The 24724-nt window shown below is 39.9% G+C and overlaps 1 protein-coding gene across 3 annotated transcripts in view; it reads left to right on the plus strand.

Annotated features, from left to right (window-relative positions):
• The window catches only part of DppIII (dipeptidyl peptidase 3), a 119667-nt gene that overhangs the window by 76778 nt on the left and 18165 nt on the right, over window positions 1-24724 (plus strand). For all 3 annotated transcript variants that reach the window (XM_083118659.1, XM_083118660.1, XM_083118658.1), the window contains exons 6-11: window positions 5543-5683; window positions 14620-14750; window positions 17374-17627; window positions 19825-19967; window positions 22355-22474; window positions 22951-23075. In XM_083118659.1, coding sequence (XP_082974785.1) covers window positions 5543-5683; window positions 14620-14750; window positions 17374-17627; window positions 19825-19967; window positions 22355-22474; window positions 22951-23075 — 914 coding nt within the window. The remainder of the gene's footprint in view (window positions 1-5542; window positions 5684-14619; window positions 14751-17373; window positions 17628-19824; window positions 19968-22354; window positions 22475-22950; window positions 23076-24724) is intronic.

Genomic DNA, 24724 nt, shown 5'->3' on the forward strand with positions numbered 1-24724 from the left:
CAGGAACCTTTTTTCGGGGTCAGTTTAAATACGGTCCAGGAACCTTTTATCCGGCTCAATTTAAATACGGTCCAGGAACCTTTTTTCCGGATCAATTTAAATACGGTCCAGGAACCTTTTTTCCGGGTCAATTTAAATACGGTCCAGGAACCTTTTTTCCGGCTCAATTTAAATACGGTCCAGGAACCTTTTTCCGGCTCAATTTAAATACGGTCCAGGAACCTTTTTTCCGGCTCAATTTAAATACGGTCCAGGAACATTTTTTCTGGATCAATTTAAATACGGTCCAGGAACATTTTTTCTGGATCAATTTAAATACGGTCCAGGAACCTTTTTTCTGGATCAATTTAAATACGGTCCAGGAACCTTTTTTCTGGATCAATTTAAATACGGTCCAGGAACCTTTTTTCTGGATCAATTTAAATACGGTCCAGGATTTTTTTTCTGGATCAATTTAAATACTGTCCAGGAACCTTTTTTCTGGATCAATTTAAATACGGTCCAGGAACCTTTTTTCTGGGTCAGTTTAAATACGGTCCAGGAACCTTTTATCTGGCTCAATTTAAATACGGTCCAGGAACCTTTTTTCTGGATCAATTTAATAACGGTCCAGGAACCTTTTTTCTGGGTCAATTTAAATACGGTCCAGGAACCTTTTTTCTGGGTCAATTTAAATACGGTCCAGGAACCTTTTTTCTGGGTCAATTTAAATACTGTCCAGGAACCTTTTTTCCGGGTCAATTTAAATACGGTCCAGGAACCTTTTTTCCGGGTCAATTTAAATACGGTCCAGGAACCTTTTTTCCGGGTCAATTTAAATACGGTCCAGGAACCTTTTTTCCGGCTCAATTTAAATACGGTCCAGGAACCTTTTTTCCGGCTCAATTTAAATACGGTCCAGGAACCTTTTTTCCGGCTCAATTTAAATACGGTCCAGGAACCTTTTTTCCGGCTCAATTTAAATACGGTCCAGGAACCTTTTTTCTTGATCATTTTAAATACGGTCCAGGAACCTTTTTTCTGGATCAATTTAAATACGGTCCAGGAACCTTTTTTCTGGATCAATTTAAATACGGTCCAGGAACCTTTTTTCTGGATCAATTTAAATACGGTCCAGGAACCTTTTTTCTGGATCAATTTAAATACTGTCCAGGAACCTTTTTTCTGGATCAATTTAAATACTGTCCAGGAACCTTTTTTCTGGATCAATTTAAATACTGTCCAGGAACCTTTTTTCTGGATCAATTTAAATACGGTCCAGGAACCTTTTTTCTGGATCAATTTAAATACGGTCCAGGAACCTTTTTTCTGGATCAATTTAAATACGGTCCAGGAACCTTTTTTCTGGATCAATTTAAATACGGTCCAGGAACCTTTTTTCTGGATCAATTTAAATACGGTCCAGGAACCTTTTTTCTGGGTCAGTTTAAATACGGTCCAGGAACCTTTTTTCTGGGTCAGTTTAAATACGGTCCAGGAACCTTTTTTCTGGGTCAGTTTAAATACGGTCCAGGAACCTTTTTTCTGGGTCAGTTTAAATACGGTCCAGGAACCTTTTTTCTGGGTCAGTTTAAATACGGTCCAGGAACCTTTTTTCTGGGTCAGTTTAAATACGGTCCAGGAACCTTTTTTCTGGGTCAGTTTAAATACGGTCCAGGAACCTTTTATCGGGCTCAATTTAAATACGGTCCAGGAACCTTTTTTCCGGATCAATTTAAATACTGTCCAGGAACCTTTTTTCCGGGTCAATTTAAATACGGTCCAGGAACCTTTTTTCCGGCTCAATTTAAATACGGTCCAGGAACCTTTTTTCCGGCTCAATTTAAATACGGTCCAGGAACCTTTTTTCCGGCTCAATTTAAATACGGTCCAGGAACCTTTTTTCCGGCTCAATTTAAATACGGTCCAGGAACCTTTTTTCTGGATCAATTTAAATACGGTCCAGGAACCTTTTTTCTGGATCAATTTAAATACGGTCCAGGAACCTTTTTTCTGGATCAATTTAAATACGGTCCAGGAACCTTTTTTCTGGATCAATTTAAATACTGTCCAGGATTTTTTTTCTGGATCAATTTAAATACTGTCCAGGAACCTTTTTTCTGGATCAATTTAAATACGGTCCAGGAACCTTTTTTCTGGATCAGTTTAAATACGGTCCAGGAACCTTTTTTCTGGATCAGTTTAAATACGGTCCAGGAACCTTTTTTCTGGGTCAGTTTAAATACGGTCCAGGAACCTTTTTTCTGGATCAGTTTAAATACGGTCCAGGAACCTTTTTTCTGGGTCAGTTTAAATACGGTCCAGGAACCTTTTTTCTGGATCAATTTAAATACTGTCCAGGATTTTTTTTCTGGATCAATTTAAATACTGTCCAGGAACCTTTTTTCTGGATCAATTTAAATACTGTCCAGGATTTTTTTTCTGGATCAATTTAAATACTGTCCAGGAACCTTTTTTCTGGATCAATTTAAATACGGTCCAGGAACCTTTTTTCTGGATCAGTTTAAATACGGTCCAGGAACCTTTTTTCTGGATCAGTTTAAATACGGTCCAGGAACCTTTTTTCTGGGTCAGTTTAAATACGGTCCAGGAACCTTTTTTCTGGGTCAGTTTAAATACGGTCCAGGAACCTTTTTTCTGGGTCAGTTTAAATACGGTCCAGGAACCTTTTTTCTGGGTCAGTTTAAATGCGGTCCAGGAACCTTTTTTCTGGGTCAGTTTAAATACGGTCCAGGAACCTTTTTTCTGGGTCAGTTTAAATACGGTCCAGGAACCTTTTTTCTGGGTCAGTTTAAATACGGTCCAGGAACCTTTTTTCTGGGTCAATTTAAATACGGTCCAGGAACCATTTTTCTGGGTCAATTTAAATACGGTCCAGGAACCATTTTTCTGGCTCAATTTAAATACGGTCCAGGAACCTTTTTTCTGGGTCAATTTAAATACGGTCCAGGAACCTTTTTTCTGGATCAATTTAAATACTGTCCAGGAACCTTTTTTCTGGATCAATTTAAATACTGTCCAGGATTTTTTTTCTGGATCAATTTAAATACTGTCCAGGAACCTTTTTTCTGGATCAATTTAAATACGGTCCAGGAACCTTTTTTCTGGATCAGTTTAAATACGGTCCAGGAACCTTTTTTCTGGGTCAGTTTAAATACGGTCCAGGAACCTTTTTTCTGGGTCAGTTTAAATACGGTCCAGGAACCTTTTTTCTGGGTCAGTTTAAATACGGTCCAGGAACCTTTTTTCTGGGTCAGTTTAAATACGGTCCAGGAACCTTTTTTCTGGGTCAGTTTAAATACGGTCCAGGAACCTTTTTTCTGGGTCAGTTTAAATACGGTCCAGGAACCTTTTTTCTGGGTCAATTTAAATACGGTCCAGGAACCATTTTTCTGGGTCAATTTAAATACGGTCCAGGAACCATTTTTCTGGCTCAATTTAAATACGGTCCAGGAACCTTTTTTCTGGCTCAATTTAAATACGGTCCAGGAACCTTTTTTTCTGGCTCAATTTAAATACGGTCCAGGAACCTTTTTTTCTGGCTCAATTTAAATACGGTCCAGGAACCTTTTTTCTGGGTCAATTTAAATACGGTCCAGGAACCTTTTTTCTGGGTCAATTTAAATACGGTCCAGGAACCTTTTTTCTGGGTCAATTTAAATACGGTCCAGGAACCTTTTTTCTGGGTCAATTTAAATACGGTCCAGGAACCTTTTTTCTGGCTCAATTTAAATACGGTCCAGGAACCTTTTTTCTGGGTCAATTTAAATACGGTCCAGGAACATTTTTTCAATGAAACAATATGCAATTTGGATTGAATTTAAATTGAGTGAAAAAAAGAAGGTTCCGGTCCTGTTACAGAACCCAATAGAACCCATTAGAATGTATGGATTCCTGGATCTTTAACAATCCCTGGGTTGTGTAAATAAATTAAAGTATTTCAATTCGATCCAGGAACCTTTTTCCCGGATGAATTTAAATACTGTTCAGGAACCTTTTCTTGTGACTCAATTTAAATGTGGTCCAGGGACCTTTTTCATGTTCAATTTAAATAAGGCCCAGGAAGCTTTTTCCAATGAAACAACTCAACTTGGACCGAATTTAAATAGTGCAAGAAAAAAGGTTCTGCTCCTGCAGTGGAACCTAATAGAATTTATGTGTTCCTGGACCTTTAACAACCCTGCATGCAAGAGAAATATTAATGAGAATAGTCATGGGAAATTTCTGACCAATACTTGTGCATCCCACTGTACCGAGAGGTAACTCTGGAAAAATAGAATGTGGACAGCCCTACATGTAATAGCAATACATGCACTGTATTGCCGAAAGTCTGAGGCAGTTTTTCCTGGTTTGGAATTTGGCCCTTAGTTTTAATGTCATGTACCAAGACATTATAGACAACAACATGCTTCTCACACTGACAACAGTTTGGAATAGGCCTTTTTCTGTATGAACACGATTGCTATGAGGTATGTCAAGGGAAAAATTATAGCACGGAAAGGCAAAGTTACATGGCTGGTGAATGTTGAAGGTAGAAACCGGGTCGTGCATGAAGATCAGTTAAAATGGCTGCAAGACAGAAAAGATAGATATCATTTTGGAAGTCAGAAGAAGGAGGAAGATAATGATGAACGAATTCATGGACCAGATACAGGTCAAGATTGTGGATCAGTTTTCTGCGATGAAGACATATTCATTACAGATAAAAATTGGAAGTAATGACAGTGGTTCTGTGGCGCGGGAAGCTTCTACGCCAAATGACAAACCGTCTACATCGCACTTGGATGATTCCTGCAGCCCACATCAGTGACAATAGCAACATTAGTGTAGGAGGTCTTCTCGACAGAGAAAACCGCCTGATAGACTGAAATATAACTTAAGTCAAATAAGGAAGAGGGGGAATGTTAAGTGTGCATAATATCTGAATCGATATTCAATTGTTTGTAAAGTTATTGATAAAATTGGGAGTTCAGCCATCTTAGAAATGGGTATTGTAAGTTTAGTATTAAATCGTTATTTTGTATCCTCGTTTTTATCTTTATACTGTGAAGTACCTACGTGTGCGATTCAATTAACATCTGCGTGTGGCCATATAGCAAGGACAATTGCACCATGGCTTGAAGAAAATCAGGTGTAAGTGCTTAACTGGCTCACCCAAAGCTCCAACTTGAACCCAATCTTTGAGAGTGTTGGTTGCATGCCAGACCCACTAGACCGACAAACACACGTCGATTGTTGACCATGCTACAGGAAGAATGGAAAATAATTCCACGGCAGTCTACCGGAACTTAGTGGCGAGCCTACCCTAAGTGGTAAACGCTGCGTTAACAGCAAAGGGAGGTTCGACATTGTATTATTAACGTGACTGATTCCTTTGAAACCAGCAGCTGAGGGTGTCTGGTGACTTTGTCTACACTGTGTAAATTATACACCTAGTCTTGAAGTTGAATAATATGTGTATTAAAGCAGAACACCTTTATGTACTATCTGTTGAAATATGATTACGTATTTTGAAAAAACCTTTTTATTACAATTATTTCAGATTCGATTGGCCTCTGCCGAGAAGGGCAATGATCCCAGCTTCCCCACAGTGGAGGATTTCCAAGGAGCCAAATTCAAAGTCACCAGAGGTGATTACTCCAAACTTCTTCAGTCGGTAGCTGAAAATCTGGAGAAAGCAAAGGTTATTTGTATTTTATAACTGTATTGCATTAGTATCTTCTTAAGTTATATGCATTTTTTTCTCATTATTTTCTGCACAAGGTTGCAGGTGTCTTGATCAATGTCTTCATAATTGGATGCATTTGACTTCCTAGGTTATTTAATTATGGTTAAAATTTTTCATACTTTTTCATTATTACATAATATTTGTTGTTATAAGTCTACGTAATGCTCATAATCTTTCATGTTTAGGTCTTCTTTTTTTTATGTGAGGTGACTGGTTGAATTGTCATTGTTGCCACTCTGGTGCAGGGGTTATGAGAAAAATTGAATTGTTACTGACTTAGTGAAAAACACAGATTTTCTTACAACTTACATCCTAGCCTGAAAAGCAACCTTGCATTGTGTATTGCCTCTTGATAATCACCATTACCTACCTTTTCTGCTGAAAAGGAATGTACATCATCAGGAATTTTAGGGTCTGTTGTAATTATTTCATAGAAGTGACAATTTTCTCCTGTCTGCACCTGTGCACCAGTAAATTTGTTCAGAGCTTTGCAACAATATTCTTGTCCTGTAACCTCCCTTTGTAATCTATGGGGGACACAAATTTATAGTAAACTAAAATTGACAAAAGCGATTAAATATATGCAACATTAGCAGTGTAGAATATATTTTTTGACATTATTGAACGGAAGAAATGCTGCTTGACATTTGCATCTTTTGTCAGAAACCTACAACACTAACATGCAGCCTTGATTGCAGTTTTGTGCCTTTCTTAGATACCGTATTTACTCATGTATAATGCACACTTTTTTCCAAAAAAATTTCCCCCAAAAACTGTGGTGCATACTATGCACGGAATAATTCAGACAGCCAACATGAACCCATACATTGTCATTACATGATTTTGGGACACTTGCATTGATTTTTCATATTTATGGAACCCTATCATGTTATACAGGGTGTTAATTTTAACTTGACATATGAAAATAGCGGGAGTGTTATGCATGTGAGGAAAATTTGTTCCAAACAAACCATGATCCATGTCGAGGGGGGGGGGGAGTTAATGGCGTACAAATGAGCCCCTGCACAGGGCTCCCCTGGGGGGCAGGGGGGCACGTTGTGTTTTTCAAATAGGAACCCCCGAATTTTGTTTCATTTTGGGATTCGCGGAGTGAAAGTAAATAATAATTATGCTTGACATGGGTGCAACAACATGCGAAATAAAAAAGATATGGCCATGTGTATGTTTGGAAACACGTAAATGTCGTGCATGGAAAAACGGTAACAGGTCCCCATGAAAATACGAAGAATGGCGTGTGCAGAGGAAAATTTCATTGCTGTCGATGGTGTCATTGAAGAGTGGAAGAAGTACCAAAAGAAGAGTGCGGAGGGGATAGGGGGAGGGGGCAGCATGCAACGAACAAAGTGGAAATACATCTGCCAAGGATATGAGGGAAACAAAATAACGAACTGTGCGTGTGCCAGAAAAGTGAAGGTGTAGGGGATGTAAATCGTGTTTCCAGAACTCACACGAAGAGTATGTTATCGCCACCGACGTTGTCAGATCAGCTGTGTTATCAGATGCCAGCCACACGTAAGGTACAAACTAGGCCATTTGACCTTGCGCTGAAGTCAGCTCTCTGTGCCCGTGTTTGCTTGGGGAAATAGGTGGTTATTGCACGTGAGTGCTTCAGAAGGTTAGTTGACGTGCCCGTGTTCGAAGTTAGTGCAGGGTAAAAGTGCAGGTATACCGAGGACGATGGAGCGTGTATCTGTAGAAGACAGAATTGAAATGATATTCATGTATGGTGAATGTGGACAATGCTGTCACCGAATATGCCAGACGCTATCCGAACAGAGTGCGTTCGCGGTCGACTTTCGCCAGGGTTGTCAAGCAATTTGCAACAGTAGGAAGCGTGTGTCCGCAACAAAAGACTGCGTCAAAGAACTGTCACTGGGGAAAATAATGAAATCGCTGTATTAGCTGCAGTGGCGTATGATCCCCATTCCAGCATGCGTAACATAGCTCGCCAGAGTGGGATGTCCCATGTCAGTGTTTGGAACATACTCAAGAGGCACAAGTTTCACCCGTACCATGTGTCCCTGCACCAGGAACTTCATGGTGATGATTTCCGTGCACGGATGGTGTTTTGTGAATGGGCACATGGACAAATACATCGAAATCCGGCATTCTTTCGGGACGTTCTGTTCTCCGACGAAGCAACATTCACAAACCATGGCCAGGTTAACCAGCACAACATGCACTACTGGAGTGCCGACAACCCACAGTGGTTGCGTGAAGTTGAACATCAACGCCCGTGGTCAGTGAACGTATGGTGTGGCATCATGGGTGACAAACTCATTGGTCCGTTTTTCATTGACGGTACATTAAATGGGCGAAAGTATCGCAATTTCTTGCAGGACGAACTACCGATATTGCTGGAGGATCTAAGCCTTGCACAGCGACAGGCCATGTGGTATCAGCATGATGGTTGTCCGGCGCATTATGCTGCCATAGCTCGGGAAGTATTAAGGCGCAAGTTCCATCATCGCTGGATCGGACGACGTGGTCCTGTCAATTGGCCGGCTAGATCACCAGACCTTAGTGCGCCAGATTTATTTTTGTGGGGTTTTCTTAAAGGAATGGTGTATCAAACTGTATCCACAACGTGCAACGACATGATGCAACGAATACGAAATGCTTGCACACAAATTGATGCCGCCACACTTTTGCGTTGTGAACAGTTATTTCATGCAAGAATAAATAAATGCATTGACGTTCATGGTCACCATTTCGAGCATTTGCTTGGGTAAGGCATGTATGCCCACGCACCGCCCCACACCCACAGGTGAGAGGCAAGGGGACTCACTTGAAACAAGCACCCCACACGTGAGAGGCAAGGGGACTCACGTGAAACAAGCACCCCACAGGTGAGAGGCAAGGGGACTCACTTGAAACAAGCACCCCACACGTGAGAGGCAAGGGGACTCACGTGAAACAAGCACCCCACAGGTGAGAGGCAAGGAGACTCACGTGAAACAAGCACCACACAGGTGAGAGGCAAGGAAACTCCCTTGAAACAAGCACCCCACAGGTTCGAGGGTAATAGTATTTGCATTCCATCCTTCCCATCTCCTACACTTTTCTGGCATCCCTGAATACGTTTCCCTCATCTCCATGCCATCTGCATTAATCCAGCAGATGTATTTCCACTTCGTTCGTTGCATGCTGCCCCCTCCCCCTATCCCCTCCGCACTCTTCTTTTGGTACTTCTTCCACTCTTCAATGACACCATCGACAGCAATGAAATTTTCCTCTACACACGCCATTCTTCGTATTTTCGTGGGGACCTGTTACCGTTTTTCCATGCACGACATTTACATGTTTCCAAACATACACATGGCCATATCTTTTTTATTTCGCATGTTGTTGCACCCATGTCAAGCATAATTATTATTTATTTTGACTCCGCGAATCTCAAAATGAAACAAATTCGGGAGTCCCCAGGGGGGCCCTGTGGGGGGGCTCATTTGTACGCCATTAACTTTCCCCCCGACAAGGATCATGGTTTGTTTGGACCAAATTTTCCTCACATGCATATCACTCCCGCTATTTTCATATGTCAAGTTAAAATTAACACCCTGTATATCATTGTAAATTTTGAATCCTGCAGTTTCTGAATATGGAAACAGTATTCCATACAAGATAACACTAATGTGAAATGCGGTTGAAATAAGTTCATCAAAAAATAAAGAAACGTTCTGATTTTTATGGTACTTTGGATGAAAGATAACATAAGGAAAAAGATAATAAAAATTAAAATGTATTACTGGCCAAATAATATGACATACATGGAGTGTGTAAATTCTTTAATGGAAGAAATCTTGTGGTGCTAACTGCTATTTGGAAGGTCCTGAATGTGCCTCGTATAAATGTTACATTAGTCACGGAATCGAAAAGTATATACTTTGAAAAAGGAGGAATAAGCAATTGAATAGGTATGACGTCATTCACTCTTGATCAGCATAGCGACAGATTTACAACCTAAAACTAAGAAAGCCATTTCTTGAAACTGGATTGTACTGCACATTATGTACGAGATATAATTTTTTGTCACTTTTACCCATCCGAAACCAGTGTGTGCATTATACACGCACGCGCACTATACACGTAAATACGGTAATTTAGCAATGTTGTACAAAACAATGTTCATGGAGACACAGGCAATTTTCTATTCACAAATCAAATTTGTTCACATTTCATCACTGGGAATGGTGTTAGGTGCAGGATCCTAAAAATGACATAGGTTTTTTAACATTTGGCATTTTTGTTCATAGCAAAAATTCAATGTCCCAGTAATATGGACTATACAAAAATGGCATCAGTATTTCTTGGAGTGATCAAGGTTGACAATGGTCTATTTTCTTTGAAGGGAAGATTGACTTACTAACCAGCACTTCAAGGTTAATCTTGTCTCCTATGTTACACAAGCACGCTTCTGCCCTTTCTAATTCCGGGACCAGTCGTAGAGTCATTTTTAACATGTTTCATATTATTCAATGCAATATGCAACACAACACATCAGTGTAGGGGCATAATGGATGAAGAAAAGGGGCAATTTTCACTAACAGAGTAAGCGATATCAAATATGGAGCTTCCTTTCTCAACTTGGTTCTGTATGTTGAATTAGCACTGCACGTGAAGGCAGTATGATGTTCACGGACACATTTTTCTTTGTTTCCATTGTGCATATAATAATATTGATAAATAATCAAGTGGTCCTGGCTGGGTTCAACATCTGGTGGAGGCACATAGTGGTTCGGATCCTACTTTAAACTGTAGGTCCAGGCTTGATTAGCCTTTCTGTGCCATAAAGTGAAATTAAAAACAGAACTCGATCACCCAAACTCAATAATTTGGTAGCCATTATATGAGCAAGTAGCATGCAAGTTGCTGACATATTTCTTATCAATATTTTATTAATATTCAACAACTTGTTTTACTTAACCTGCTGTTACTCACTGCTGAGCGCTGCATTCACTTTCGTTTTCAAATGCTTGCAATTTGAGCTTCATGGAAGTGTGAGAGCCTCGCTCTCTTTACCTTCCTTTACGAATATCCCCTTCAATAAGATACCACAAACCGAAATATGAGTAATTGCTAACGCTCTCTGAGCCATCTTTGTTTCAGTTGTGTCGGGGGTGCGAAAAGAAAGGAGCATGGTGCTCACCTGGGAGCAACTGTAATTTCGCCCGGTAATGAGTTACTATAATAGATTTTTTTTGCTTCTTAAAGAAAGTAAGTGAAGCATTAAAATGTGTATTATACACAAAAGGAATATACATACATATATTGCATAAATTTTCTGATCTGAGCAAAGGAAACCATTACAAATACTAAAATGTGTGAGTAATGGCACGACAGATCTGACCATGAGTAGAGCTGGGTTAAATGTCACAATGTGACTGTGTTCGCCTGCATAATTTAATTTTTTCACAAAGAACATCAAAGCAAAACCTCAACACTCTAAGTCCAGAAGTCTTAAATATAAAATTATGAATACATACAACAGAGGTGCAGCACCACATGAAGATGGTGCCAAAAGAAACAATGGCAGAAACATTACCAAAGCTCATGTTGGCTGCATGTTGTGACAAATTGTAGAGGGAGTGTGGATACAATAATTTCCAGAATGCCAACCCCATTTATAAAAGAACCGTGATGATTTTACAAAATTTCTAAGGGAGCGCTGTTGCACCACACAGCTGTACTGCAGTGTGAACATAGTCGTCATCCTGCGGCTGGCTGGGTGAGCATAGAAGTCAAGCCTCTCCATTTTCTTCTTATATTCCACTTTTTCTCTCGTTTCATGGTGTTCCAATTTTGCTATCTGCTCTTTCCATCGACATTTTGGTCTTCCCCTTGGCCTTATTCCCACTCCTTGTGCATTAAACGCTCTTACCTTCTTGCATTTCATAGGTACATCCCTGTTTCATATTAATCTTTGAACACTTTGATAGGAGTCCACCTCCCAAATGCCCTCTTCTGTTTACCTCCTCATCTATTCCAATTCTCTCAATTATGCTTCCTAGATATGTGAAACTCTCCACTACCCTCAACTTTTCCATGTCCCATCTGTATTCTTGGTTCATTTCTGGATCTTGTTTCTTGTTAGGACCTGACACTTTTCTGGGCTGAATTTCATTCCTGCTTTTGTGATTTCCTCATTCCAACTATCAAGCTGTCTCTGTACTTCTGCTTCACTGTTTTCCCATATTCTAGGTCATCAGCGAACAAGTGTGAACATACTTGTACATAAGTATTATTCACTCACCTATTTCAAAATGAAGTGAACTGCATAATTATAATTTATTAATACGGAGAAACTAGTACTCACTTTTATCTGCGAAGCTCTTTTTCTTTGTAGATTAATTTCAGTGGCCATTTATATACTACCGCATCTCTCTTTTCCCAATTATGAATATAATTTATTATAATCTAATATTATTAAAATAATTGAATGAAGAAGACTTAAGGGGGTGAGTCATGCAGCGTGCATGGTAGAGAAGAGAAACGGTTACAGGATTGCATTGGGAAACCTGAAGGTAAGAGACCTTTGGGAAAACCAAGAAGAAGGTGGAAGAACAATAATGAGATATTCATGATGGATGCGGTAAACGTGGTTTAAAATTACTTATGTAAAATTTAGAAATTTCGCACTTCCGCATTGAACAATTTAATAGTTGAATCCTATTAATTTCAAAGATCCACTGTCTTCATTCACAAAAGGGTATGGCATCTGAAGCGGAGATGGAACCACGTCACTGCTTTGTTTGTTACTGGACTGCGGTAGTTGTAATTTCTTCCGTTCAGCAGCGCTAGCGAGTGTATCCTGGTTTGCGTAGTCTGCTTCCTGTTGTCAGGTAGTGTTGCCAGGTGGTGGTTGGGAGGCTGGGCCGTGCTGCTCGGTGTGGTGCAGTTTCTGGTCCCCGCATGGCTGGAGGGAGGTCGAGTATGTGCACTGCATCTTTTCTTTTTCTGGTCGGGGATCTGTTTGAGGACAGGGTGCCAAGTCTGGTGTGCCTGTCCATTGTTCAGGTTCAGTGCTGGTTTGTGTTGGATGATAGCATGGGTTTCTTTGACAGTGTTTTCTATGACAGCCGGTTGGGTGAAGTATGGATATGGAGGAGATGGTGTTTGTAACATGAAATCTGCAACGAGATGGTGTTTGTAACATGAAATCTGCAACCTCCTACATGCCTGCCTCACCCACAACTATTTCCAGTTCGAACACAGTTTTTTCCACCAGGACAGGAGGCCTAGCAATGGGCAAGCCCCTTTCTGCACCCTATCCAACATTGTACTGCATGTGGCAGAGAAGTCAATACTCACCCAACTAGAGTTTGCACATACAGAAGATATGCCGATGAAACCCTAGTCATTTACAAACAGGAAGAGGACCTAAACCATCTCCTAACTGCCCTCAACAACATACATCCTAAGACAAATTTTCACATTTTAAAGGGAAGAAAATGGCCACCTCAACTTTCTCGACCTAAGCATCCAATGACACCAAGACAAATTCATCACGTCCGTATACAGGAAACCAGGTCAGGGCACCCAGTACATCCATGCCAAATCCAACCACCTACCAAAACAGAAAGATGGACTATGGATTAACTTCTAGAGAAGAGCCTTCACACACAGCTGCACAGAAGACTACCTCCATGATGAAATAGCATGTGTAACTGAAATAGGACTAAACAACGGTTACACCGAACGCCAGCTATCCATGTGGTGTGCAAAAGCAGAAGCCCAGCTCCGACACCCACGAGACAGAGATAACACGAACCAAAATCCCAAACCCAAATGGATCGCTTTTCCATACTGCCCCACCACATGTAGCAAATTTGCCAAGGCCCTGAAACCCTTCAACATCTGAGTGGCATAAAAACCTATATCCCAAATCAGAAGAGCACTACCCAATTTCAAGAGATCCTACCTACCCAAACTTGCATCTACAAGGCCACATGCCAATGCCACAACACCTACATTGGCAGAACCATCCGCACCGTCCAAGAACGGATTAACGAACACGTTAAAGATGCCAAAAAAAAAAACACACAAAAATCCGGCCTTTCTCAACACCTCCACTCCACTAACCACACAATCTCCTCCATATCCATACTTCACCCAACCGGCTCTGTCATAGAAAACACCATCAAAGAAGCCCATGCCATCATCCAGCAGAAACCAGCACTGAACCTGGACAATGGACAGGCACACCCGACTTGGCACCCCATCCTCAAACAGATCCCCGACCAGACAAAGAAAAGATGCGGTGCACATACTCGACCCCCTTCCAGCCACGTGGGGAACAGGAACTGCACCATGCCGAGTAACATGGGCCAGCCCCCACCAACCACCACCCGCCAACACCACCTGACAACAGGAGCAGACGACTCAAACCAGGATACACATGCCAGCGCTGCCGAACAGGAGAAATTGCAACTACCACCACCCGGGAACAAACAAAGCAGTGACGCGGTACCATCTCCGCTTCAGACGCCATACCCTTTTGTGAATGAAGACAGTGGATGATCTTTGAAATTAATAGGATTCAACCATTAAATTGTGCAATGCGGAAGTGCGAAATTTCTAAATTTCACGTAAGTAATAATGAGATAGATCTAAAGGAAATTGTCAATGATTGTAATGTTTGAATTCATCTTGCCCAGGACAGGCACAGGTAGAATGCTTTTTTTGCTGCAGGGGTAAAATGTCTTGTGTAGGAATGTCATAGTTACATAGTTATACTTTGTAAATTAAAATTGAATCGCATACGTACTTATTGACTTGAGTTTTGGACAGATGTGTGTTATTCATATTTGTTTACATAAGGTTAAACTGTTTTCTTATTTCATATACATCCTCTTTCTTTTTATTATTAGAAATATGCTGCCAATGAAAATGAAAAACAGATGTTGGATAGTTATGTAAAGAGTTTTGTAACTGGGTCTTTGCCTGCACACAAAGATGGTTCCAGATTTTGGATTAAGGACAAAGGACCTGTTATTGAAACGTAATGTTTTTTATACCTTTGTTGCATATTTTATAAATTTTTAATGTTAACCAAATTCAGTTCCACATGCACTTATGTGCAGATAATCCATTTCGCACAAATTGTCAAATGGCTGTCAATTAGATGCAGATTACAAATAATTACCACAATCAGTTCTTCATTGTATATTGTATAAAATGAATTTTAAGAACATATTCAGTGAAAATATTACGTAATACGCATTTATCTTGGCATAAGGTGAGAACTGTGTTTCAGAACATGCATCAAGTGCATATCTGTGCATAAGTGTGTGTAAAAATTCAGTAACATTTTGGTTGTGTGTTTGTACATTTAATTTATAATAGTACTTGCTGTTATGATTTTTAAGTCTATAATGTGTAAAATAATCTATGAAGTAAGTAGTCTTTCACTACTTGAGACAGGGTCTGTGATTAGCTGTTGGTAAAGTCAGTTGCACCTTGTGAGCTTTTCCTTCCGTATAGCTCAATACCGCAAAAAAATAACAACATTGTAGGAGAAAAACACAACAATGGTCTGCATGTGCCTCATTCTTCACCATTTGGAGAGTACATATTAGGTCTTCATTAAATTTTGTTAATACTTTTAGCAGTAATGTGATGCAGGAGAAATTCTCTGATTCATATATACTTTTTGAATACATTATGGTAATGATTTGTTTTTGTCATGCCAAAAATGAGAGGTGGTTCAGTCGGTAACGCATCTATCATGCTAAAGGTCCTGGGTTCGATCCCCGGCTGGTTCAAATCCGGGAACTTTTCTAACGTTGGAAGTGGCCCCGGTGCCCACCCAACATCGAATGACATGGGTACCTGGGGGAAACCCTGGGGGGTAAAGGCAGTCAGGGGCATGATGCTGATCACATCACCCCCACTCACGAGCAGGTCAAGAAAGTGTGGGGTGTTACCCCACACCCCCTATATGCCATCATGGCATGGTGCTAAGCACAGGGGAGCACTTTACCTTTTTTTTTTTTACCAAAAATGAGAGGTTAAATTTGGGAATAAGAAATTGAAACGGGTAGTATGGCAGAGTAAGGAATGATGTGTCTAGTCTACAGAATTGTTATTGAATTGCCTACATTTTTTAAACAATCTGAGAATTTGGTACTCAATTGCACACATGTTTACGTCTGTTGTAATGTTCGTGACATATAAAGGGTGTTTCTTAAAGTGTGCAGTTTTAAAATCGCTTGTCATTTTTTTTGAAGGTTGGCAACACTGTTCTTATCATTTTCGTAATCTCTGATCACTCTGATTATTACTTGAGCGATTTCTTGGCATTTGTTCAGTTTAGTTGCCATGGAGCGGTTCACTATCGAGGAATGCGTCATTATCTTCAAAACACATTACAGAAATGAGGAGTCTTATGCACAGATAGTTCGTAATCTTCACGCAATCTTCAAACGTAACAATGTCCCCACTGCAACAAAAGTTATGATGTTGGTGAAGAAATTCGAGATATCCGGGTCAGCTGCAACCATGAATTCGCGTGGGCGAAAACTCAGTTGTTGCACAGATGAAAACACGGCAGTAGTGCAAGACAGTGTGAATGTTAGCCCTGCAAAGTCACTTCGCAGTCGTTCACAACAGTTGGAGATATCGGTATCCTCAGTGCAACGAATACTGAAAGAACACCTTCATATGCACCCTTACAACGTTCAGTTGACGCAAGAGATCAAAGCAACCGATCATGCGAAACGAAGAAATATGCCATATGGACATATGCCAGACATCATTTTTCACTTTTAAATCGCATACGGGCATATGCTGGACACTTTTCAATTATTCAATCGTAATGAATATGTAAAATAATAAAAATAAAAATGTAAATTTTCATGCCATTTTGGCTGAGTTATTGCATTTTCAAAAACTGCGCACTTTATGAAACACCCTATATAAGTGAGAGTATCAGCATCTGTAACGGTTCAAAGCGGTAATGGCTCATACCTAGTTCTAACTTAAGGTGAGGCATAGAGTCGTGTTTGCCCCATCATTTTATCCTAATCATCATGAGTAATCTAGAAAAGTAGAAATGTGGTGTAAAGTAACAAACTGGGAAGGAAAATTATCCTCCAGGCGTGGTTTCCAATCTCACATTAAAATTTGTCTCTGTATATGTAAGCATGCCGGAAAGAACTAGTGTAGGGCTGCTGTCTCTTTGTGTTACACATGAAGCCGTCCGTTGTTTTGAAATTAGTTGGGACTAATTTGTCTCGGGTAGTGTTTTTAACCTCTTTAAAGATAAATGAGGACAGTTTTAGCTGTGTTCAAGGGGGAACTGAGAAGGTGAAATCACCTCTAGTGCAGTCGGTGTCAAGAAGTGTGGTTCTATCGTGTCATTCCAAAACCACATCTCTGGAATGGTGCAATGCACAAGGTGTAGCTGCTTCCCCCCCCCCCCTTTCCTGTCTGTGATGCTTAAATATTATCGATAATTGGAAGGACATGAAATTTGAAAGTTTTTGACGTGCTCACTGAAGAGAATTTTGAGAAAAATAAGTTTAGAAACAACATTGAAACAAGATACTAATTTTTGTCTGGTTTTGTGGTAAAAACCATGCATTTAACTTTTGATTTAATTTCCTTAAAAATTAATATTTCAGGTACATTGGCTTTATAGAGACATACAGAGACCCTGCTGGTGTCCGGGGTGAATTCGAAGGCTTTGTTGCCATGGTGAATAAGGAAATGTCAGCCAAATTTGCTGAACTGGTGGAAAAGGCCGAAACCTTTCTGCCAGAGCTTCCGTGGCCAAAGGAGTTTGAGAAGGACAAATTTCTTCGACCAGACTTCACTTCTCTGGATGTTTTGACTTTCTCAGGAAGTGGAATTCCGGCCGGCATAAACATTCCAAATTGTGAGTAGCTTTTTTTGAATGAATGTATTACTCGCATTGTAGAATATGCATACTTACAATACTAACCAAAATATTATTAAAATAAAATGAAGATCATTCCTATTGTAGTTTACGGTCATTACAAGCATTTAGAACATTTTTTGATGTAATGTTTTGGGAGAATACATGCCCCCATCATCAGACATTTATTTTTAAGTTTATATAATGTTTTTAGTTACGAGGCGCATCCAGAAAGTAAGTTTCCCTATTGTTTTTTTAAACAACACAGTTTCAGGAAACCATTTATTAGCAACAGGTACAGCAAAGGTTCAGCTATTTTTCAACATAGCAACCACCACAATTGAGACATTTGTCGTATTATGGTATCAACTTTTGGATCCCACTGTCGTAGAACTCTGCCGCCTGTGAATGGAACCAGCATGTCACAGACGTCTTCAGCTCTTCGTCGTTGCCAAAGCGCTCACCGGAGGACAGGAATTTCTTGAGGTGCAAGAAAACGTGAAAATCGCTGGGAGCCAGATCAGGACTGTAAGGTGGATGATCAAACAACTCCCAGCCAAATTCCGTCAAAACAGCTGCTGTGTGCCGAGCCGTATGTGGACGAGCATTGTCATGGAGGAGCACAACACCTGCAGTAAGCATGCCACACCTCTTGTTTTGAATGGCACGTCGCAATTTCCTTAGTGTTTCACAGTAATGGTCACCGTTCACCGTTTCACCTCTGGGGAGGAAGTCAATGAGCAAAATGCCCTTCCTGTCCCAAAACACGGTGCACATCACTTTCTGTACCGACAGCGTCTGTTTGAATTTTTTCTTGACCGGAGATCCACTATGCCGCCAATGCATTGACTGCTGCTTGGTTTCCGGGGTGAAGTGCGAAATCCACATCTCATCGCCCGTGACGATCCTGTCGAGGAAATCATCGCCGTCATCATGGTACCATTGCAGGAATGTCAGTACTGCTCCTGAACGTTTAATTTTGTGTTCGGGTGTCAGGTTTTTCGGCACCCACCTGGCACACAATTTTTTGAACAGCAGGCACTGCGTGACAATCTCATGCAACACGGATCGCGATATCTGCGGAAAAAGGCTACTCAACTCCGTAATCGTGAAGCGACGATTCTCTACGATGCGCTGCCGCACCAGCTTTACCAGATCATCAGTGATGAAGGATGGACGCCCAATGGGCTCTTCATCATGGACACTTTGACGACCTTCCGAAAACTGCCGACACCAGCTACGCAGCATCTGCTTACTCATAATGTTCGGCCCATAGACCTCACAGAGCTGACGATGAATGTCAATTGGCGCAATGCTTTGTGCATTCAGGAACTTAATCACCGACCGAACCTCGCATGTGGCGGGAGAAGGAATACGAGCTTTTATTTCGGACCACTGCTGCCCCGCTACTGGCATGCAGCGGGAGAAGGAATACGAGCTTCCACTTCGGACCACTGCTGCCTCGCTACTGGTGCCGGGCGGGATCTGTCCGCCTGGCATATGATTGATACGTCTTAGCTCTGCTGCGCATGCGCAATTTACATGACTCATTATGTTTACTTTCACGGGGAAAAAATAGGGAAACTTACTTTCTGGATGCACCTCGTATAACCGTGGGATAAGTTTTTAAAAAGAAACACTTTTACAATGAGTGGAAGCTAACAAGTGAACCCTGAAGTATTTTCTTTTATGTATTCATTCTTTATGAAAATCTTATCAAATTCCAATTGTGTGTCCCAAACATCATCATGTAAATCAAAATCTTCCTCCTTGCCACAAAGATACTTGATCTCTTTTGTTGGATTAAATTTCAGAGGTGGTGGCTTACCCCTCTTGTAATAAAGAGAACTCTTTGTTAAAACACTAAAATAACACACAAACAGCACGATAAAAAACACTTCGGAGTTCTTCCAAGCTTTCGACTCCTTCATGGAGTCATCTTCAGGGCTGGTCGAGGAAAGACTGAGTAGACTCAGTTGTCGTTACGAAAGGAGTCTAAAGCTTGGAAGAACTCCGAAGTGTTTTTTTATCGTGCCGTTTGTGTGTTATTTTAGTGTTTTAACAAATATGTTGCCAGCACGTGACATAAGAAGTTTTCTACTGTCATAAAGAGAACTCTGTATTTAATTTCTTTCAATGGACGAAGCTATGAGTACTACAAGAATGATTACTTATATTCTGTTATGTTTCATTCAAGATGATGAAATCCGGCAGTCTGAGGGATTCAAAAATGTTTCTTTAGGAAACGTGATTCCAGCCAGCTACAAGGACACTGTCATTGCATTTGTTTCTCCTGAGGACCAAGCCCTTATGATGAAATACAGAGTGACATCGTTTGAGGTAAACAACTTATTTCAATCTAAACTTTTGTCATAATCCAATCTTGATCTTAAATTACCCACAGACTGAGAGGATGATCATACATTGCAATTTTTGTAAGGTCCATCTTTTTTCAAGTCACCTCTACAAAACAAGTATTGTAATTTCATTCATAATAATTTGTTATGACCAGGAACCTCAATTCTTTCAAAGTTGTTCTTATCTTGATCACAATTCAAGTTTATTGAATAAACAAAGAAAGGAACAAGTTTTATATATCCTTCACAAAAATAAGAAAACCTTGCAAACCCAACATAAGGTCTACGCTGCTTTTTTTCCATCTGCCTCACTCTACTTATATCCCTTTTTTCTCCCTCTCCATCCAAGTCTCTCGATCCTGTTTAATATACTGATTAATTTATTCTTATGTTAACAAACGAACTATGAATGTTTGATTTACAGCAGAATCACGATTGTATGTTCCTTACCTATTTTTTTTATACATTTACACTTAATCTCCCCGGTACAGGAAAATATTTGATTTATTTTCTATTCATAATTGGGAAAAGAGAGACGCGGTAGTATATAAATATGGAGAAACTAGTACTCACTTTTATCCGCAAAGCTGTTTTTTCTTCTTTTTCTTCGATTAATTTCAGTGGCCACTGCACCATCAGCGCAGCAAGTTCCAACGAGGATGGTGGCAGTGGCCACTGAAATTAATCGAAGAAAAGGAAGAAAAAACAGCTTTGCGGATAAAAGTGAGTACTAGTTTCTCCGTATTTATTTTCTATGTTTTACATTTTCATCATCATCATCATCATTCTTTGCTGTTTCCTGCCTCTGGCTGGGTTGGCATAGAAGTCAAGCCTCTCAATTTTTTCCTGGTCTTCCACCACTTTTCTCTTTCCATGGTGCACCAATCTTTTTCTAACACTCTCCGCTATCTGCTCTTTCCACCGACATATTGGTCTCCCCCTTGGCCTTATTCCCAATCCTTCTTCACTGTAAGCTCTCCTTAAAAATGTCATCTCCACTGCCTGCATCTTTCTTTTGTCCCTCTCGGGTATTGTCAAAGTCTCTGCACCGTTGTTATTGTTTGACGGTGATAACTCTGCTTAGACCATGTTATTTTGAGCTTATAGAATGTAACTCACAGCAGTGTTACAGAGTTGGTTGCAATAGAACAAAATCCTACAAACTTTCCCTGGATTTTACATTTTCGTGCATTCTTGTTCCCCCTGAACAAATAGAACAGAATTGAAGAGAGCAGAGAGGGACTTCTCATCAATTTTGTGTTGATGAGTGCCTGGGTTAGGTCAATATTAAGATTTAAATGTTAACAATACACAGAGAAAGAATTTGAATACAATGGAACCTCGATATTAAGTTTTTTAGGGGACCAAGCTGAAAAAACTTAAAATGGGGGAAAGTGTAAAATCGAGGAAAATTTTACAGCATTTTCCTACATTGGGACAATCAGAATTGAATGTACCTGGGTTGGGAATTTAATAGTGGCAACACGGAACCGGTGCTTCTCACTTATGCCACATGTTAGTTTAATACCTAAGCTACCTCCCAGTAAATGACCTCTTCCTTCAAACACTAGGTGCATGCGCAGTAACGAGGAATGGAGTATCGTTAGAGTTGGCAGTCTAAAGTTGTGTAGTCAGAACCTCACTAATGTGAAATTTCTGGTGATTCTTGTCTTACCTCCAGGACAGACCGTCAATGTGCAGTATTACTGTTTATTTTTGGAACATAACCTGCAACTTGCATTGCGAAAGAAGAGGGGACCCTTTCTGCTGAATCATTTTGCAGGACAATGCTCGGGCACATGTAATGCAACCTGTGACTGATTTGTTAGCTCGATGGGGCTTGCAGATGCTCTACTAGCCCCTGTGACTTGCATTTGATTCTTAAGATGAAGCTTCCGAACTGTTCCAGAGATTCTTCAGGCAATAGACCATTCTATTAAAAACCATCAACAGAACAGGCACTACTACAGAAATACTATGACTTCCACATCGCTGGCAACGGTTGTACACAATGCTGGTGACTACATCGAAGGGCTGTAAAAGTTTCACAGAGGTATCTCATTGTATCATTTGAGAATAAATAGTTGCCACTATTAAATTTCCAACCCACATATAATGCGGGAAATTGTAAAATTGAGGAACGTAAAATCGGGGTTCCACTGTATTGTTTAGAGTATGTTTACAAACAAGTTCTAGCTTATCTTCTAAAAGTACTCATTTGTTGAATAAAAAGGAACGAGAATACTGAACTCTGTCTAGATATGCAAGAAGGTATATGTCCACCATTTAAAGTAAAAATGTTTCAAGATTGCTTTAATAATAGAAACAGATGAAAACAATTGCACAAAATATCCCTCTCCCTTTCCTTAGGTACAAGTCGGACTCCACGAACTGCTTGGCCATGGAAGTGGCAAGCTTCTGAGGAGGGAAAAGGATGGGAGCTTCAATTTTGATAAGGAGACATTAATTAATCCATTGACAGGTGAAAAGGTAAGTTGTATTCATTGTTTGAATATTCATTGGTTCTTTAAATTAATTTTCTATTGTCATGTCTTATATCATTGATAGTTAGTTATTGGTCAGGGTGTGGACCAGCCTGGAAAAATCTTATTTTTTTCCCCTAGGGTTGCAGTAAAAGTAGATTTTTGAAGAAAAAAATGGAACAAGCAATAAATTTGTAATTTGTTGTAGACAAATTATACTTCAGTTTGATATACTGATTATTACCAGTAGTTAGATTTGAAATAAATTGTTTATTAAATATTCTAGGAAATGGGGTTGGTCATGCTTTGAACTCTTTATCATATAGAAATCCACTAAGTGGCTGTTGGTATGTACCACTTTCTTGTTGCAATTTTTAAAACAGGACTGTACAATAGAACATCTTAGTAGAACACATTTTTTTTTTGTTTGAACAATTTACTATGTATTTTTTAAAAAAATATTTGATATTTGTATAATTTTAGATAAAGTCTTGGTATGAACATGGCGACACTTATGACTCAAAGTTCACAACAATGGGATCTTCTTATGAAGAATGTAGAGCTGAATGTGTGGGGCTTTATCTCAGTGTAAATAAGGAAGTTCTGAAGTAAGTAATAGTTTATTGAGGTGTCTAACATTGTTTTCTGATTTCAGACTAGATAAAGTTTGTTGAACACTTCATGTACAAGATACAGTTTAAATTGAAATTTTATTACATTGTTACTAATGGCATAAGGAAAAAATTAAGAGATTACGTGGACAAATTTGCCTTACACAGGTTGGCGACAGACCTGGAAAACCGGGAAAAGTCAGGAAATTTGAGGTGTCAAAAAAAGTCAGGGAATTTAGTCTTCATTGACTTTTTTTTGTTTTTTTATTTAAAGATATCGTTATGGAACTCTGCACGGGAACAGGAAATCTCGTTTGTTAGTTTCGGCCTCAACTTTTAGGCCCCTTTTATGTGCAACAGAACCATGGTGCCAGAAACCAGTGATGGCAGGAGGAGGAGGGAGAGAGAAATTTCTCTCGCCCAGCCTTCTCGGTGGGAATTTTAAATTCAAACACTCTTTGGAGGAAAATTGTTATAACTCAATCACTATGGGAGCAATCTACTTCAGATAACTTTTGGTTTACAGCTAAAACATCAGCGCATGCAACCGTGTACAATTCAAAACACCGGACTGAGGAAGGGGGGTTTGGGGGGGGCGCCCCCCCAATTTCAATGGAATAAAACATAAAAATCGAGTTTTGCCCCCTCTTTTCCCGCTATTTTGGGGATAAGGCGTGAACTTTAGTATTCTTTTCAAAGAATGGACATTTCTCAAGAGAATGAAACATGTTTCATGTTTTTGGGTGCCACACAAGTTGAATAATCAGCCAAAATGTGATTTTTTTTTTTTTACAAAAAATAGTTAAATTCCATTTTTGGAGGAAAATTGTTAAAACTCGGGCACTATGGGAGCAATCAAATTTTGGATAAGTTTTGTTTTGCAGCTAAAACATCATACCATGCAACCGTGTACAATTCAGAACGCCGAACTGAGGAAGGGGCATTTGGGGGGGGGGGGGCGACCCCCGAATTTCAATGAAAAAACCATAAAAATCTGGAGTTTGCTCCCTCTTCTCCCGCTATTTGGGAAGAAGGTGCGAACTTTAGAATTCTTTTCAAAGAATTGACGTTTCCAAAGAGATTGAAACATGTTTCATGTTCCTGGGTGCCATACAAGTTTAATAATGAGCCAAAATGTGAAACTCTGTTAGGAAATGTGGCATGGATATGTTGGGAAGAGGGGAGGTTGGTCATCAATATGAATTTCCCAGGCTTGCTCCAGACTTGTGTCAGAGTTTCCACCCAAACATAAGAGTATGAAGGTCCAAAAAGCACATTACATTTCGTAATCAGCACCATGATACCATATGGTATCATCAGGTCAGTACGACCTTACTCTGATGATACCATATGTATCATCGGGGGAGTAAAGGTTAAGCCTCTATATATTAAGTGGAAAATGCATTGAATTATCATTTTTTCTTGTCCGTATGGGTGTAGTAAGGGGACTTGTCAACAGATGGAGGGGATAAGAGCAGGTGGCGCCGTTTGATAGATGTCTGACATCGTAGTAAGGCATTTTGTTGGGCAAACTGAAGGAACATTGAAACAAATAGGTTCCATTGATACATACGATTTTTGTCGAACATCGCCACCTGACAAAGTATCTCACTACAACATTAGACAGAAATTGCATGGACTACAAC

This window comes from Lepisma saccharinum, chromosome 3 (assembly GCF_977018435.1).
Source record: "Lepisma saccharinum chromosome 3, izLepSacc3.1, whole genome shotgun sequence".
Taxonomy (NCBI): domain Eukaryota; kingdom Metazoa; phylum Arthropoda; class Insecta; order Zygentoma; family Lepismatidae; genus Lepisma; species Lepisma saccharinum.